This window comes from Globicephala melas, chromosome 5 (genome assembly GCF_963455315.2).
Source record: "Globicephala melas chromosome 5, mGloMel1.2, whole genome shotgun sequence".
NCBI classification, from domain to species: domain Eukaryota; kingdom Metazoa; phylum Chordata; class Mammalia; order Artiodactyla; family Delphinidae; genus Globicephala; species Globicephala melas.
The window spans coordinates 110,001,878-110,016,020 of record NC_083318.1 but is presented as its reverse complement, the minus strand read 5'-3'; the positions used below and the strand labels follow the sequence as shown (position 1 = coordinate 110,016,020).

At 32.5% G+C, this 14,143-nt stretch overlaps 1 protein-coding gene across 1 annotated transcript in view; it reads right to left on the bottom strand.

The window, feature by feature from the left end:
- The window catches only part of LRBA (LPS responsive beige-like anchor protein), a 732,049-nt gene that overhangs the window by 573,746 nt on the left and 144,160 nt on the right, over positions 1 to 14,143 (bottom strand). Inside the window, exons 19-22 of the mRNA XM_030878183.2 lie at positions 12,961 to 13,069; positions 12,094 to 12,175; positions 9,427 to 9,550; positions 8,942 to 9,134 (exon numbers count right to left, since the gene is read on the bottom strand). Of these exons, the coding sequence (XP_030734043.1) occupies positions 8,942 to 9,134; positions 9,427 to 9,550; positions 12,094 to 12,175; positions 12,961 to 13,069 (508 nt within the window). The remainder of the gene's footprint in view (positions 1 to 8,941; positions 9,135 to 9,426; positions 9,551 to 12,093; positions 12,176 to 12,960; positions 13,070 to 14,143) is intronic.

Sequence of the window (14,143 nt, the reverse complement as noted above, 5' to 3'; positions counted from 1 at the left end):
CCCATTTCTCCTTGCTGTATTCAGAATTAAGCCAATCTCTACACTCAGGTCTTTTTTTCCCCTATTACAAGAGTTCCTGAATAAAATCTAATTTTACTAATTTAACTATTGTCTGACTCTGGTTCTCTTCAACTACATTTTAAATTAATTTCAATGTATTTTTTAAAAATTACCTCCACTAATTTTTCTGAACAGAGTTTTAGAGAAATCCAGAATATAAAAAGCAAATTAATTCACTCAATTATTTCTTCCTAGAATTTTAAGTGGTCTGATATTCAGATGTTACATCAAAGTTGCAACTTTTGGTCTGAAGCTCACCCCTTTTAGTAAGCAATGCTAGTAAATATAAAAACAAACTTTACTCTTTCATAAAATGATTTTTGAACGACACTTCCTTATTAACACCAAGTGAGGATGCAATTTAAAGAAAGCCTTCCAACCAACTTAGTATTCTCTTAATCTCTATAAATCATACTAACACATGGAAACATTCTAGAATTAATTTAAAAGAAATTTACTTAAAGCAATATTCTTCCCTCCAACTTCTTTAAAGTATGAAAACTTCCATCTAATCAATAATTGTTCCCTATTCCACAACATGCCTAAAAATATACACGTAATAAATACTAAGTTAAGCTCATTTTGATGGGCAATACCAGATATGTTTTTAAATACTTGCACAACAGCTGAGATATACAGAATGCTTAGTGTACACTATTTTAAGCATCTGGCATATATTGAGACAATCTTCAGAGCAACCCTAAAAAGACAGGTAGCATAACCCTCATTTTATATGCATGAAGATAGGAAGCACAGTGACATAAAATAGTATCACACAGCTACTAACTTACTAATCTTTTCGTTTTTACAAAGATTAATCTTGACCAATTTTATTTTCTTAAGAACAATCCAGACAGGTACTCTTGTGCAAAGCTAGAATATAAATTCATACACAAGTTTTTAGATAGCAACTTAGCAATACCTACTAAAACTTTTAAAAACATGTGCAGACTCCTAATCGAACCTTAGGAATTTATCCTACAAAATAAGAGACGGTTATACAGGCGCAGGCTCATCACTGCTCAAAAACAAGGGAAAATTAAACTATAGTGCATATGCAATACACTATAATACAACTCAACAGATTTTTAAAATATCACCTCCACCAATTTTTCCAATAAAATTTTGTAGAATGCCAGAATATGAAGAGTAAACTTGAATCATTTATTCAATCATTCCTTCCTAGAACTACATGTGGTCTGATAGCATTCAGACATTACATCAAAGCTGCAGCTTTTGTTCTTAACTTTACTTCTCCCATAATATTATGCAATATACATATACCTGATAATATGCAGCCATTAAATTCATGTAAGAAGTGTATCATTAATTGAAAGAGTACTGTAAAATAACAAGTATTATAGTTTTATAAGAAAATAATTATATGTATGTGTATATTTATATACAGAAGACTGTAAAGTCTTGCACCAAAATATTAAGTCATGCACAAGTGATTGGATAAGAGGTGATTTCTGGATTTTGTGCGTATACATTTGCAGTAGGTTCCACATTTCCTACAATGAGCACATATAATTGTACAAATAAAAAAACAATAAATACTATTTGTTTAAAAAGTCTGAAGCCAACGAATACTTTAGCAATTAAGTATAAAATACTGACAATCCATGAAATATGAAAATTTTATAACTCTTGAAATTTCTTACAAGAATATGTAGCTTTTAATTTTATTACATAGACACCATAAACTCACACATACAAATACATGCATGTTTATATTTGCCAGTTTATACCTTGTGATTTTTTAAAATACTTTTAAGAAACCACTTAGTGAATTCTAACAAAACTGATTTCCACATGCTTTTTACCCAACCTAAACTGTACTTTCTTCTTATATAAAATGACTGACATTTATGTTTAAGCCATTTCATCAGGCTGTTAACAGCAAATAAATCTAAAGATAATTTAAATAATCCAAGATAACTAAATACTTTACCCCAAATTTATCATCTGGGGAGAAAAATCTACGTCATATCATATCGTTAAGTCAAGTGAAAAAAACTTTTACTTGTTGATTATTTTAAGACATAGATTGATTCTACCTTGGCAATATAGGCCGCCTAGACAAAACACAGTTTTAGTTTTATTGTTTAGAAAAAAATGTTTTTGGACAGTTCTTACAATTCAGAATATATTAAATGCCTTAATCTAAATTTCAATTAAAGAGTAGAAGCATTTTAGCGTACCAAGTGAAAACAGTATTATTTAATTACTCAAGATAATGTTCAATTTGAAGCATTAAAAAAAGGTAAAGAAAAAGAGGAATAATAAAAACCTAGAAAACACACCAAGTACAGTTACACTAGAAGAGCCCATTACTGCTTATAAAACCTAGTTCAGCTGTTGGAGGAGAGGGATACAGTGACAAACAGCTTCCCTGCTACAAAGGTGGCAGGATATCTATCAAACTGGACAATAAAATTGCAATTGAGTTTCTTTGGCTTTTTATAGCAGCTACATGTATCCTGATGTAACTCTGCAAAAGCTATCCAATTCTGCAATGTTAGTTTTTTACACACCAGTTCTTTATGAAGAACCATGTTATAAATCTGTGATACTAAGATTTTAAATGACTGCAAACAGGAAAAAATATACATTATTTCAGTATTATATGCATTGAAATATTTGTAAACCTTTAGAATTAATATCTTCAGAGAAAAAAATTTGGTTCCAATAATTTCAGCAGAACTTTTATCAGCATGCTACAAATTGTTCACCTACTTACTCAATCACTTCAGCTCCATCCTAAACTTTATTAAATATTGATTTGAAGAGCTTTAGAGTATAAGTTTTCCATTTTACTTTAAAAACAGATGTCAAGATATTAAAATTCAAAAAAAATTAACATAGTTACATTCAAATTAATTACTTTATATAAACTTCATTAAAGAGAAAAAAGCTTTTTAATCAATGAAGAAAATTCATAAAAGAGAAATAAAACTGAAAGACTTTTATGAAACATTAAAATTAAAGGTGAAAATCACAAGAAGCAACTTGTAACTTTAAGTTTTTCTTTTCCCCCTCATAAAGTAAAGCTTCAGCACTTATTCTTTAAAGTATACTTTAACAGCAAAAAGGGACAGGTGTAGTTTTACTCAGACAAAATACTCTACATGAACTTAATCACTGTTTACTCCATTTTATAACTGTAATCCTAAAACTTGAGCCAAAGACTGGTTCTTGGCTCAAAGTAGGCAAAAGAAGCCTCTCCGTAAAGTACCTATTTTCCTTGCAAAGGTTTTAAGATCTGTTTAAAGCCCTAAGTCACTGGAGTAAAGAAAAATATGAACTAATTTTATATATATATAAATTCACACAGAAAACTTAAAGCCTGTTTTGGGTTTCTTGTGTATAAATTTGAGTCTAAAAAATACTGATTTCAGATACTTCATAAGAAAAGTAGTTTATATTTCTTCCTTTAACATTTTCTGTGCCTTAAAATATACTCCCAGAAAGAAAAAATACATTTTCCTTTATGATAAAAAATGTATTAAGGGGTCATAACTGGGGTCCATATTTAATTTACATAGACTTCTTCTATCTTCATTATGCTTTCTAAAGAGTATATTATTATTAGCATCTTAGTGTGAAAGTGGGAAGGGGATAATTTTATAAAAGTTAGTCAAAATAATTCCCTGTACAATCTGAGGGGCCCCCAAAATTTAGAGTACATAAGAAGGACTTATTTTAAAATGCAGATTTCTAGGAACATACCACGAGATTCAGATTAGGATTCTGAGGTGGGGTCCAAGAAACTAGAAGATGTGCATCCCAAGTTCCTCTGATGAGATGATCCCTAAAACATACTGTGTGTGATTCTGACATAGACTCAGATAGACACAGACATAGATTCTGACATAAGTAATTTAAAGACAGCTGCTACAGCTACTTCCTGGGTCGTGGATAAGAGAAGACTGAGGCACTAAGGCACACACAGGGTGGCATGGCGCCACATGACAGTGGAACCAAATAGCCCCAAACAATGATGGCGTAGTCCTTCCTCCTCCTTCCTGAAACAAATATTTAACATGCAACTGCCAAGCACTCAGCACTATGCCCAGTTACGGGAGATATGACGAAGTATAAAACCCTTCATCCCTGCTGAGAGCTTACAATTAACAGCCACTTTTGACCAAGAATATAATATGAGAGTTATTACAGGATCATACTTGCTTAAATAAATACTAGTCTACATTTCCTATATGACACATTACTGCTCTTCTTCATGTACTTTACACACCCCTAAGCAAACCAAACAATTCCACATGCTTTTCCCTCAGGGAAATTATCTATGCACCTCTGCTTATGCCAATTCCTCCACCAGTGATTCTCATCACCCCAGTCTCTACGTACCCAAATCTTATTTATTACCCTTCAAGGTTGTAGTCAAATGACATCCATTCTACAAACCTCTCAAAGGCCCTCTCCTTTCACTGTGAATCTCTCTTCTAGGACACTTATTCCTTCCTGCCCTGTCTTTCAGTACATGTATTATCTCCCATATTAGAAAGTAACTTCTTTCAGGATAAGATCTGTTCCGGATTCATCTTTCTATCTTTCATAGTAAACCTGAAGGTACTCAACTAGAAGAAGACAGGAAAAACAAAAGGGAGGAGTGTTAAGAACAAAAAGAGAAAACGTAAAGGTAGAAAGGGGAAGAAAAGAGGTGGGCCACTGGAGTAAGACCTAGACACAGAGTGACTGAAAACGAGTAAGAGAGCCCATGGAGGGTCTGACCAACAGACAGGGGAGAGGGGGGAAGGGAGCAGAGACAAAACAAATATAAACAGAGAAAAAGAAGAGGTTGGGGAGGGGTGGGGAGAGAGAAGATAGGGGGTACAGAAAGGGTGGAGGAACACTGGAGGGAAAAACAAAGAAAGAGAAGGAGACGGATGGGAAAGAAGGAGATGGTGGCTAAAAGAAGAAACAGAGAAACAAGCAAAGAGGGAGCAAGCTAGCTAGGCAGTGATAGAGGGTAGCACAGACTGCACCAGGTATCCACAGTCAATGCCAATGCAGGGGGTTGGGTGGTGATTCGTTGGATATTGGGAAGAGGAAGAAAGTAGGGGGAAGACAGGGAGTGAGGAAGTGGGGGGAAAGAGGTTAGGGGAGAAGGAGAGAGAGGAGAGAGAAGGGGGGTATTAAAACCTTTGCCTTTGAGCACCTGAATTATTCATAGCAGTGAAAATGAATGAAGCAAAGCTATATGTAACAATAAGAAAGAATCTTAGGGACAAAAGGTTTGATGAGAAAAAATAAGTAACAAAGAGCTCACACAGTATGATGTCCCTTTCATAAAATACAGAAACAGGTAAAATGAGAGATTATATTATTTAGGAATACATTCTTTTAACTTTTTCAAGACGGGAATAATAAACACTAATTCAAAATGATGATTAGATTTGGGTTGAAGAGGGTAGTTATTAGAAAGGGAGAACCTTTTTTAAGCTGGGTAGTCACACAGTTTCCTTTATAACACTTCATAGCATATATGCCATGCAAATTATTTTGGATGTAATTAATTCTTCATTTTAAAAGCTGTATTTATACCAAACATGAAGTGACTAGGGCCTTAACTAGTACGCTGGCAGTAAGAATGAGAACAAAAGAATTAACAGGAGGAATGACAGAACTATAACAAAGGAAAATAGTTGTTTAATTCTATTTCCTGTGATTTCACTCACTAACTCCTAACTTCAGATATACACATATATTACCACATTTACCATTTTTAGATTAGACATCGATGGTTAAGAAAAGTTTAGAAACTTCCCTGAGTTTACACAACTAAAAATGACTATAAATCAGAATTCAAACCCAGGACTATCCTGTCTCCAAAGCCCATGTTCTCTTCATTACTTACACAAATAGACTGGTGACTGGATATAATATTTAGCCATAAATGCTCAATAGCTCAAAGGTGCCTGAGATTTCTCCAGGTGTGACTCTTTTGTTTTGTTTTGTTTTGTGGACGAGACTAGGCTAAATAGCCTATCATTTCAGTTCTCAAGCATTTTAGTCTCAGGATCCAAAGTACTGGTACCTCCCGAAAATCTTTACTTATATGGGGTATGTCTATTACTAGCTACCATATTAGAAATTAAAACTACGAAATTCTACAAATATTAATTCATTTCAAAAAAGCAATAAACCCAGTATATGTTAATATAAATAAGATATTTTTTGAAAAATGACTTTTTCAAAACAATAATAATAATAATGAGAAGAACGCTATTATTTCATATTTTTGCAAATCTCTTTCAATTCTGGTTTAATAGAAGATGGCTATATTCTAATATACGTTTTTGTATTCAATCTGTTGTATTATATTGTTTTGGTTGCACTACATGAAAAAAATCCATCCTCTAACTAGATACGTAGCTGGAAAAGGAGGACCTCACCACTCCCTGAAATGGTCTCCTGGGCTCCCAAGGTCTTCAGGCTGTACTTCAAGAATTACTGCTCTAAAGGTTACATTCCTGTAGCCATTCTTCCTAAGGACACGACAAACTGGAGTGTACACAAAAGTGCTGAATTAACATAGAATATGTAGAAATTTTTTAAAATCTAATTTATATGGGCACTTCCCTAACTGAGAATTCTCCCAGATATACCTGAAGTCCAATCCAAATTATGTGAAACCAAAACTCAACCGTTATTCTCATTATCTCTTGTAAAGGGAAAAAATAATACTAGCAGAAAATCAGTCCAGACTGCAGTAGCCCACTACAACCAAAACCAGAATAGCTGGGCATCAGCACAACTAAAGTAAGTTAGACAAGAGGTGGCAAAGCATTTCTGTAAAGTGCCAAATAGTAAATATTTTAGGCTTGGGAGCCAAAGAGTCTCTGTCACAAATACTCAATGCTTTTAACATGAAAGCAGTCTTAGAAAATACATAAATAAATACAGGTGGCTGTATTTCAATAAAAATTTATTTACAGAAACAGGCCAGGCCAGATTTGGCCCTCAGGCCATGCTTGGCTGAACCCTGCCTTAGGGGGTCAGCTTAAAACTGGTCAGCTTAAAAATGCAGTGACTAAAACAAAGCCATTTTAGAAAATCACATCTTTGCCTCATTTAGCACTGGATTATTCTCAAACATAAATCTGTAGAGTAATATCTTCCAATCTAAGATATCTTTGTAAAATCCTTATGATAATAACACACCTTCCTCTCACTGAAGAAGGAGGAAGAAGAATGAATAACTCTTACGTACTTACAAATAGCTAAAAGTTATTCAAACACCCAAAAACATATATTTAGGAAATGACAATATATTCCAATAGAATGGCAAAATATTCCAGAGTAATAACTATGATAGTCAATAAAACATTTAAAGATATACCAAATTTATCAATTCTGTTCTTTATCCTTCTAGTCAATTTATAATTAATATTTATTTGTTAACTATATTCCTTCTGTGTATATATAGAAAGAGTTCTTAAACAAGATATAAAAACCATAAACCATAATAGAAACTAATAAATTTTACTACATTATTTGAAATGTAAAATTTCCTCAGAAGACACAAACATAAAACTCCAAACATAAACAGACAAGCAACAAATTGACAGAAGACATTCATAAACAATATAGGTAGCAAAGGATTAAGACCAAGAATACATGAAGAACTCCCACAAAACAACAAAGAAATGAAAATTAGTATTATGGAAACACAGCATTTAAAATTCATCAAATTTGCAAAATTTTTTAAACTCTAGCCATAACAAGTGATAAGGTGATATGAAGCCATGAGAATTTATACATTGCTGGCAAGAATGTAAACTGATATACCACTTTGGAAAAGGAATAGCATTACCTTGTAATGTTTAACATCTGCACCCTACAAATCATCAATTCCACTTCTAGGAACATATATAGAGAGAAACTTCCCAATATATACAAAACGCATCAAAAATGCTCATCAACTGGTAAGCAGATAAAGTCATACCATGGAATACATACAATTGAGAAAATTGACCAACTACATTGGTCAATATGGATGAATCTCAAACAATGATAAGTAAAAATAGAAAGTTGCTGGAAAATGCATTTAATACAATACCATTCATATTAAGTATACACATGAAAAATAAAATTCTTTAGTGTGTTGTCTGTGTGTCTGTGTGTTTCTATAGTTAAAACATAAATAAGACATAGAAATAATGAAAACACCAAATTCAGGTGAGTGGAAGAAGAGAGAGGGGTTGAAAATGGTAGACAAAGCAATTGGGATAGGGAACCCAATTCTATAAACACTGGTAGGTACATTATTCCTTATACTTTTTTGTATTTCTAGGACATTTCATTAATATTTTTAAACAAAAGCTATACATAAATAACTAACACTGGCTTAAGTTTAAAAAAAGAGAAAGATTAGTGATTCTTCTAAACCAGTTCTTTAACTGACTGCAACATAAGCAAAGGCAAAATTAGCCAGAGCTTTTTCTGTTTAGTCAACCACCTTATACTACTAAAATAACTTCTCATCTCTGAATATTGTGCGCCACCTTGTGTTCAAAAAGCTTCAAAATACTACAAATTTCAGAGAACCATATCTTGAAAATGGCTACTTGAAAATATAAATTCCTTCATGCTGTGTTATAAGGTTTCACTTTATCAACTTAAGCACGCATGAAAATGACATTTGGAACAAAACTATTTTGATAGAGAAGAAGTTGGAAATATTTTATATTTCTTTTTAGTTATTCCCTTTTTTAGTTGTTCACTTCACCGCATTTCCAGAGAATAATCTGCCTTTTTTCCTTGATTTTAAGTATATAAAATTTTGTTGAAGAATAAAACTCAAAATTACAGACATTTAAGATGCTAAAATACACTTTCATTTTAAACAACTTACCTTTGAATGTGTGATTGATAAAGTGTCTACCCACACACGCCAGCCACCCCACTCATATTTGATTGCATGGTAAAGTAGGATTCGGAATATGGCATATACCATTTCTGTTATCTTTTGCTCATCTGAATTCTTAGGATTAAAATAGCAGAGAGAAAGCATCCACTCTTGCCACACAGAACACTGTAGCAAGCTCCTGAAAATTGTAAGAGGACTTGGAATTACTTAAAAAAATAAATCACCTGAAAGAATTCTAAAAATGTAAAAGTTTAAAACAAAACAACCACCTTTATTATGCATCGAAAACAATTAAACAGTGTGGTATTGAAAGCTCAATTAACTGTTTGGTACATTACTTGTATACCTTAATGAAAAAAGCATATAGAAAATTCATTTCATCGTATTTAAAGCAATTTTTCTTAGAAAAAATGGGATTATTCAAAGCTAGACTTGAATATTGCAAATAAATGCTTTCTGATCCTGCTTACCTTCTATTTTCTCTGCTGTTATTAAAAAGTTTAATCATGTCAGAAAGAAAGGCTCTGCGAACTTCCATGCTCTCTGGGCACTGGGGAGAATTTCGAAGTAGGGTTGCAATTACTTTTAGTATCTCTGTAAGACAATTCATAAACTAGTAAAAAACAAAACATTACAAAAAATTCATAATGTAATATCATCAGTATATTTCAATTTCTTTCATTTCTCTGACATAAATGTCTACTGAAAACATCCTCTTCTGTGTTATAAAAAAAAAATCACCTGAGCCAAGACTGACAATACATAGAAAACATCCATAAACAAGAAAGGGATTTTTTAATTTTGTCATTAGAATGTGTAAAGCTAAATTTTAAAAGGTTATAATAAATGAAATTAAATTGTAAACAATTAAATGATGGTAAAATTGCAGACACCTCTCCCTTATCTCTGCCAGTTAGTTAAACTGACCTTAAAAATATCTGTATATAATCAAAATCTCAGAAAAAAGAGAATAAATTCTCAGCTTCTTCAACAAAATCTATACTATGCACATACTCTTTCCTTTATCATTGTGAATTTTAAAAGCTGTCAAGATTTCCTTCCATAATTCTAAATCTAAAATTAGATACAAAAATATCAAAAGGAAATTAAAACCTATTTAACACTCCGAACAAATAAAACTGCTACCGTAATGGTCTTAAATATAATGCTGTATAAATTTCTAGTACTAACTTTAAGAAAATAAATTCTTTTAATTACTGAGATACAGAACTTTAAAGAAACAAAAACAGCTATAACCCTGAATTTAAAATTAAATAATATGTCAAAGTTTTACCCAATTAAAAATTGAGGATTTCTAAACCAGCACTTTGCCAAGGTTTTTGGTGATTATGAAGCAACAAGTTCAAAATATCAGATATGAAGGTACTTTTATCATAAATTTAATGATATTTTAGGAGCAATTTCTGAACTCTTCAAATGACAAATTCAAATTTTCTCTACCTGCACAATGATTACAATGATGATAATCATAATAATGATAATGACGATAATAGCCACTAATTTTGAGGATATACTATTGTGAGACAAAATATTTAAGAAAACACAGGTATTAATACATTTAATCCTTATACAATGATAGGTTGATACTATTATTATCCCCATTTTAGAGACAAGAAAACTAAGGAACACCTAAATTAATTAATTTACCCAAAAATCACATAACTATTAAGACATGTAGACTAGATTGAAAAGCTAGATGTCCTATGTTTTTAAACACCACATTACACTGCCTATCTTTTCTGCCAGTATATTACATAGATAATATATTTTAAAATTCTTACTTTAGTAAGTCATTTTTCCATAGCTACATAAAATACATTTTATATTATATATATAAAATCAAGGTATTTTCGGGACTTCCCTGTGGTCCAGCAGTTAAGACTCTGCACTGCCAATGCAGGGGGCCTGGGTTCGATCCCTGATCAGGGAACTAGATCCTGCATGCCACAACTAAAAGATGTTGCATGCCGCAACTAAAGATGCCACATGCCAACTAAAATATTCCACATGCTGCAATGAAGATTCCATGTGCCGCAACTAAGACTCGGTTGCCGCCAAATAAATAAATAAATATTTTAAAAATAATAAAGGTTTTTTACTCTCTAAAATAATGACACCACATCTCCCTAAAGGCTGAGAAAAATTAACCATGTGACACGTGTTTTTAAAATTAGTACTGAAATAGAGTACCACAAACATGACCATAACTCACCACACAAAAGGTAATTAAATTTTGAAACTCTACAGTTATTTTAATATCAATAATCTTAAAAAGATGAGAAATGTACACGTTTTATAAGTGTTTAAGAACTCTAAATATCAAAAGAAAAGACTGGTAACCAAGACTAAGTGCATAAACAATAAAGAAGATGGAAATTTTTCAATTCCAAACTTGGTATTCTTAACTTGACAGTAATTTAAGATGAAAGCTACCTCCATGGTCCATGTAACTTAGCCTGACATCACTAAATCGTGCAATCAAAACTTTACCAAAAATCTGAACATATATTAAAAACCCAAGATCTTATGCATATAATTCTTCAAAACCTCTATATAAACATTTCCACATAACCTAAAGTCAATGTGAAGTTATATTCAACATCAAACACAAATAAAACTAGTATTATATTAATGCCTATAATGAAATATTATTTGAACAATGTGTTTTCAACAATACCAACTTCAGGTTCTTCAGTGATTTTCCTTTTTAGTAGCAAAATCTACTTATAAAAGTATAAAAAGGAAGGCAGTGGGAGAAATGGGAGAAGGTGCTCAAAGAGTACAAACTTCCAGTTATAAGGTGAATAAGCTCTGTGTATGTAATGTATAACCTGGAGACCACAGTTAACTATACCGTATTATGTATCTGAAAGTTGCTAAGGGAGTCGATCTTAAAAGTTTTCACTACACGTAACACAAAAAAAATAACTGTGTGAAGTGATGGATGTGTTAACTAACCTTACTGTGGTAATCACTTCACAACATATATATATATCAAGTTATTAGATTGTACATCTTAAAAGTACACAATGTTCTATGTCAATTATATTACAATAAAGGTGGAAAAACAAAAAGCAAATATCAAAAAAATAAATAAAAGTATGTTAAATACATACGAGGATTTTGTATCTTAACTGAAGAATCAGGATCTGGATGCTGTTTATGTATCACCTGAGTACAAATCTGTTCTATAAGAATCTACAGAAATGAAACAGTAGATTGTATTAGCATAATCACTGTATTACCATCACTATTTATGAACTTTAAGTACAACACTGAACAACATTAAGTATACAGTCCAGTATTGTCATGCTAAATATCTCTTGCATTATACGGAATAAATAATTTCAACATTGTAACTCTACTTTTACTTGATTATAAAATGAGACATCGGGACTTCCCTGGTGGCACAGTGCTTAAGAATCTGCCTGCCAACGCAGGGGACATGGGTTCAAGCCCTGGGCCGGGAAGATCCCACATGCTGAGGTGCAACTAAGCCCATGCACCACAACTACTGAGTCTGCACTCTAGAGCCCATGAGCCACAACTACTGAGGCCGCGTGCCACAACTACTGAAGCCCACACACCTAGACCCCATGCTCTGCAACAAGAGAAGCCACTGCAATGAGAAGCCTGCGTACCGCAACAAAGAGTAGGCCCCGCTCGCTGCAACTAGAGACAGCCCACATGCAGCAACGAAGACCCAACGCGGCCAAAAATAAATAAATAAATATTTTTTTTTAAAAAGAGAGACATCAAACAGCCAATACAATGGAGAAAATACTTAAACAGAGATGTCCACACTGTTTAGAAATTCACCAAATAATAGATTTATTAAGATGCAGCCACATTTCCTTTATATAGCTAGTTTCAAAATCGTACATCAAACCTAAATGATCTTATTTCATCTAGACACTACCAACTCAATTATACAGGTATTTTCATAAGAAATTAGGAAGATTAAATTCTAACTACATTCCTACCTCAAATAGGACATTATATGTGGTCATTGTGATTAAATTTGTCTGAAGCATGAGTCTTTCAGCTAGCAATGAAAACAATCCATGTCCAAGCATGACTTCAGCTTTTCTTCTGCAATTACATAGAAAAAAGAAAATCAAATGCAGAGTTTTATTATTCACTATTTAGTATGCATGCTGATGAAGGAGACACAAAAAGGTTTTTCACATTATTAACAAATTCCAACTCAATAATGCCCCAATTTTCTTAGACCTAGAACTTATAAGGCCACAAAATCTTTAATAGAGAAATACAAACTACAAATACATAGGCACAATTGAAGTTTTAAAAAAATATGACTGGCTATGCCACAGCACAGCAAAAACCGTCACCAAAATCTTCAAAACAATTATTTATTAACTAGCTGCTTCTCTCCATTAGCCATGAGCTAAGCTCTACCTTAAATAATAATCTAAAGCCGACGAAGTAAAGTAGAAAAACAATGTGGAAGAAAAGGTAGAAGACATGCAAGAGAATTTTTAAACGAATACTGTAAAGATAAATATATCAATACTAAATTAAACTTCCAAGCAAAACTTTAGAAACTGAAGGATCACAAACTTAATTCTACCCCTGGGTTTATCAAATGTTTTCTGCAAATGACCGGATATTATATATTTTACGTTTTGTGGACCATATGTTCTCTGTAGTAACAAATCAACACTGCTGTTATAATGTATAAACAGTCATAGATAATAAGCAAATAAATGATTGCGGCTGTGTTCCAATGAAACTTTATTTACAGTCAGCCAGCTGGATTCAAAATAAAGATTACAAGTTTACCAATACTTTTCTACCACCAAAATTGTTCATTTTGGACAAATTTGGTGGTGTCCATTTCTGGTATAAGGAACGATAGGTAGGACATGAATATCTGTATTCAGCTAAGACAAAAGGAAACATGGGAGTTTCAGTTTTAGTTACACATACAGCAGAACACAGTATGTGACAAATAACCAGGTTACTATGTTAGCTTTATAGTAAAAAGCAAAAAATGATCAAGCCACCTGAAATGAAGTCCCTACCTAGATTTACCTAGAATTCAACTTATACAAATGTATTCTTACAATAAACAACACAAAAGGAAAATTTAAATAAAAACATAAACAATATACTCCTGCTCCCTACTTCATTTTTAATGTGCAG